The sequence below is a fragment of the Pteropus alecto genome, unplaced genomic scaffold, assembly GCF_000325575.1.
Source record: "Pteropus alecto unplaced genomic scaffold, ASM32557v1 scaffold202, whole genome shotgun sequence".
NCBI classification, from domain to species: domain Eukaryota; kingdom Metazoa; phylum Chordata; class Mammalia; order Chiroptera; family Pteropodidae; genus Pteropus; species Pteropus alecto.
This window is the reverse complement of record NW_006432451.1, coordinates 3,671,927-3,677,041: the sequence shown is the minus strand read 5'-3', so window position 1 is coordinate 3,677,041 and position 5,115 is coordinate 3,671,927. Positions and strand designations below refer to the sequence as shown.

General features: G+C 53.5%; 1 protein-coding gene across 2 annotated transcripts in view; it reads right to left on the bottom strand.

Annotated features, from left to right (window-relative positions):
* Positions 1 to 2,615: 2,615 nt before the first annotated feature.
* GRM4 (glutamate metabotropic receptor 4) overlaps positions 2,616 to 5,115 on the bottom strand; it is a 108,527-nt gene continuing 106,027 nt past the window's right edge. The window contains exon 10 of one of the 2 annotated variants that reach the window (XM_006907361.2): positions 2,616 to 3,344. In XM_006907361.2, the coding sequence (XP_006907423.1) occupies positions 3,295 to 3,344 (50 nt within the window). In that variant the 3' untranslated portion in view covers positions 2,616 to 3,294. The remainder of the gene's footprint in view (positions 3,345 to 5,115) is intronic. The other variant, XM_006907362.3, reaches the window with a different exon arrangement.

Here is a 5,115-nt window from a genome sequence, read left to right as displayed (position 1 = left end):
GAGCATCTGTCCACCTTTCTTGGGTGTCTGATATGAGCCCAAGGAATTAATAATATGAGACAGAAAGCAAAGGTGAGAAGCCAGCAGGCCCAGGAAGGGCCACCAGGTCTTCCCCACCTCAAGTATCAATGTAGGTCCCACCAGTCCCACCTGGCTTCACTGGCCTGTGCCATCCTCCCACACTACTGCAGCAGGTCCAACTTCCGAAAGATCTGCTGGGGACTGGTCCCTCCTTTCTACCTCAGGGCCATGGAACCCATACACCTCTCCTCTGTACCCCAGGCTCAGCTCTCAGAATTCACACCCCACCCAAGTCTTCCCCACTTAACCCACCCCATTCCCATAATTATGTTACTTTGGGACCATCAGTGTTTCTAGGCTGTATGGCTCCCTGCGGGCTGTCTCTCCCATCAGACTGGTGGCCCCCTGAGGGCAGGACCTGAATACCCTCTCCCCACCAGCCCCTTCTCAGAGCCTCAGGCAGGCTGGACTAGGCCAGGTCTCAGAGATGCCTGATGGGTATAGGCCCTACCTGGAACCTGCCCTGGCTCCAACCAGGAGGCCATGAAAACTGACCTGGCTGACAACTGGCCTCTTCTGAGTGCTGAGGGGAGTCAAGGGGCAGCAGCCCCTTTAGAAAGGCAATTTTCTCCCTGGAACCTAGAAGGGGGCTCCACAGAAGTGGGGGTCACCTGGGAAAGTCCTGGGTTGAGTATCAAACCCTTGGGCTCCAGACCAGGCCTTCTGCCTAGACTTGGGCATTGGTGTGGCAATCACCTTAAAAGAGAAATAGGCCAGAGAAGGGACAAGGTCCCCAGGCTGGGAGTGTTGTCAGGGAATTACCAGGGGGAGAGCTGGCCGCACTTCCCTTCTACATCCTACTACCCCCAACACACACCCCCAACACACACCCCAACACACACACACATACACACACACAACAAATACTGCCCCAGAAGCTTCTGGCAAACACCCTTGGTCTAACAACTTAGTTTTGCCTAATTAGCCTGGGACACTGTGTAAAATCTATTCTGGGTTTTAAGATTCATCTTGCAAAAGCAAGACCATTAGTGAGAGACACCCACTTTTTCCCCTCCTTCCCTTACACAAAAAGTTATCCAGTATACAGTAGGTGCTACACACTGTCTCACACATGTACTCTGGGGAGAACAGATCTCCTAAGCACAGGTGAATGCACATGAAACCAGCCTTCCCCCAGGAGTAAGATGGGCTTATCCAGGGGGCACTAACACCTGGCATGACTTAATGCCCCTCACCTCACCACATACTTTCACATTTAGTTCTTGCCTAACTCCCACCCAGGGTCCCTCCAGGCCCTTGGCCACAGTGCCCCATGCCCTGGTCAGCCAAGAAGATAGATAGTGGGGCGGGGGAGTGGAGGGGCAGCCTAGGGGTAGGGCCAGAGGAGGCAGCACAAGCAGCCTGGGCTCCAGAGCTGTCTGTGGCCTCATTGTGTCACTGGCTCTATAATTTACCCCCATAAGGCCCAGCCCCTAAGCCACTCCCCACTCCCTACCTCCCAACCTGCCAGGGAAGCCAGCTGCTGTGAACACACATTCCACACTTGCCTTCGGCCCAGGACAGGCATCTTCATAATGTGGATGCGATGTCGACTCACACCCACGTGAGCCTAAACAGACAGACAAACAAGCATGCATATGGAGCTGCCAGAAGCACACACGTGTGTGCACACGCACACACACATGCACACACACACACGCGCGCACACACGCACACACACACACGCAGCCAAAACAGATACACACAGAGCTGGGGGGAGCAACACACATGCACACCTGTGCCGTGCCCCTGGCTCACCTGGACACACGCCACACACTGATCTCCAGGACAGACACACATCATCTTAGCACCTGTGATCTGGAGACAGGAAAAGCAGGGGCAGGGAGGGATGTGGTGTTGGGAGCCCCAAAAGCTTATTTCTCAAGAGGAGAGCTTCCTGGCTGGAAGGAGAGGAGAGGCTCAGGTCATGGGGTGGGGATATAGGTCCCAGGTATGAAAGATGTAAAAGCCAGGAGAGAGGCAGGGTAGAAATGGTAACTTCCTTAGGGGCTGCGGGGCAGAGAACAGGGACAGGGCATCCTCCTCACCAGCAGGGGAGTTCTGAAATCTTCCACAATGTCCTGACCTCTCCCTGCCCAAGGCCTCTCCACTCCCGCACTTGATGCTGGCCTGGGGAGCAGCCTCCATCACCCCCAAGTCCTAGGTCTCCATCACCCAGTTCCTCCTCTCTTACCCAGGCCCTCTGACTCTGACTGCAGGTTGAGCCTGAGGTCCCACCGCCGGATCCTCAGTTGATGTGAGCCGTGGTGCAAAACCGTGTGTTTATTTTTATTAGAAATGTTCTTGGTATAAAAACAATCATGCGCTACACATTGTCATCAATAACCATCACCGAACACCCAGGCACTGAACTCCATGTCATCAGCAAGAGAGGCGGGTGGGCAGGCGGGCAGGACACACAGCAGACGGGCAGGGGCAGGCGGGCAGGCTGCGGGCCACAGGGATACACAGAGGCCACCAGGAGGAAGCAGCACTTTGCAACACACTCAAGATTTGTTTTTGTTTGGCTTTTTTGTGTTTTGACTTTTTTTTCTTTTTTCTCTTTTGCAACATGTACGATTTGGTGAATTGGGGAAGGGTGGCAGGGAGGGGAGAGCAGAGGCTGGACATAAATGAAGGTGGGGAGGGGGCTGAGAACAGGATAGAAAAAAGCATGAGAGGAGAGACCCAGGTGGAGCACAAGAGAAAAACAGGAGAGACTTGGAGACAGAGAGTTCATGAGCAAGAGGAGGCAGAGGCAGAAAGAAAGAAGATACAGAAAAAGCAGAATACACAGACAGACAGAGAGAAAAGGCAATATAACGATAAGAGAAAATAAAGAAGGATGGAGACAGACTGAGAAGGTTACCAATGGGACAAGCAGAGTCAAAGAGAGGGAAAAAAAACAGCACTGGGGCCCACGAAACCTGAGCTCCTGTGATTTGGGGCCAGGAGAGGCCCTGGTCCAAGACCCAGGCTCTTAGGGTTGGTGAAGCTGCCCCAGCCCCTTGTCCTCCTCTTGTCGCCTGCCCAGCTTGCCCAGGCTACCCAGCAATGACCGCTGGGGCTCTGCTGTCCTCAGCACCAAGCCACACCCGTGGGCACCCATGGGTAGGCAGAACATCAGCTGGGCCCCTGGGAGTGGCCCTGGCTCCACGCACCATCCACAAGGGTCTCGGTTCCTTCTCCTCATGTTTGGTTCCGATGGCCTAGCTAGATTGCATGGTTGGTGTAGGTGACGTAGGTCTGTTTGGTGGCCAGCACTGGAAGAAGAGAGACCAGGGGTACTCAGAAGTTAGGAGATAGCTTCTCCAAATCCCCTGCTGCACAAGCACAGCCCTGCCCATGGCATCAAGTCCAGACCACTGAACTGAGCAGTCCACATCCCTCTGGGCCGGTGGGCACTGGCCCGTCTTGCCTATTCCACTGTTTCCTCCAGTGTTTCCCCACTCTCTGCACTGAGCCCAGCCTCCTGGTACACCGTTCCCACCTCCACACCTTTGCTAGGGCTTGGCTGCTTGCCTGAAGTGCCTTCCGAATTCACCTTCTGCTCTAGGTAGGACCCCTCCTTTGAGTCCTTCCTCCCAAATCCCGCCCCTCTGTGCACCCCATGGAGCCCCTGCCCCTCTATGGGGCTCCCACGGAGCACCCCGCTTCTGTGCACAACCCCCCACAGGGCCCCTGCCACTTCCTGACTTTGCCACACTTTAAGAGAATCATTTTTATTTGTGATATAATTACATATCCCTAAAGCACAGCTGACTCTTAAACAACATGGTTTGAATTTCATGGGTCCGCTTATACGCAGCTTTGTTTTGTTTTGTTTTGTTCTGGACTATTTTCAATCTGTGGCTGAGAGTCTGCAGATGCTGAGAACGCACTGTATGCACTGATCTCCAGCAGTTTATAAAGGGGATTTGGTATCCGCGGTGAGTCCTAGAACCAATCCCCCGCAGATACCAAGGGACAACCTAGGTTTTACGGAGAGGTCAAAAGTTATACGTAGATTTTTTGACTGCATGGGGAAGGAAGTGGGGGGGTCAGCACCCCTAAAACTCACTTTGTTCAAGGATCGACTATATTATCAAAGGAAAATTTTGAGAAGTTCAATAGCACCCATTCTGGAAGAGCACATGCCAGGAATATACAGAGATTAGCAGCCCACAGGAAGTAAGTGGGGAATGGGGACAAAGGAAATAAATAATGGAACCAGAAAGGTGCCTTGAGAAGCTAGAAACTGAGGCATATGACTGACTCAGCCCTCTCCCCAAGCTAAGGAAAACGGACATTCTCAGGTCCCCTCTTCCATGCAGCCACCCTTCCCATTTCCAGGTGTTCCTATCTTGCCTCAGTCTTGAGCCTCCCTTACCTGCACTCATCACTCTGCTCCCTCTCACCCACCTCTGAGACTGGGGTTGCATGTCAGGGTATTCCTATCTCCTGGACACAGCCTTCTTCCCCACCCCCAGCTAGTTGACAGCATCAGCTCTCATGGGCAGCATGAATGGTCCCTTGACCTTCACCCTGCCCAGCTAGTTGACAGCATCAGCTCTCATGGGCAGCAGATTTCAGGGTTCAGATTTCACAGCAGCCCAGTGAGGAGGCCAGATAAGTGTCACCCCTCCATTCCAAAAATGAAGAACTGAGGCCAGAGCGGTGAAGAGCTTGGTTAGGTCCTGCCCTGCCAGGGTTCAAGGTATCCTTCTGTGGCCTGGAGGACAAGTCAGTAGAGAGCAATGAAGGGCTGAGTTGCTACCTGGGTCGGGGGCTGGTTTGCCGGCACAGAGTGAGGAGGGTGGATGGAAGAAAATCATGCATGGTACGCTTTGTCATAAAGCCGCCCTGACCCTCCATCAGGATCCTGTCAGCTCAGAAAAGGAGGCACATCTGCCAGGCTCAGCCAGGGGCATCTGACCTAGAGAAGAGGACACTGAGGGCAACAGTGTGGTGGGCTGCACACTGGCCCCGCAATCCTCTTTTCCCTTTTTTCGTTGGGATCATGACTACTCAAGTTAAGGACTATATTTCCCAGCT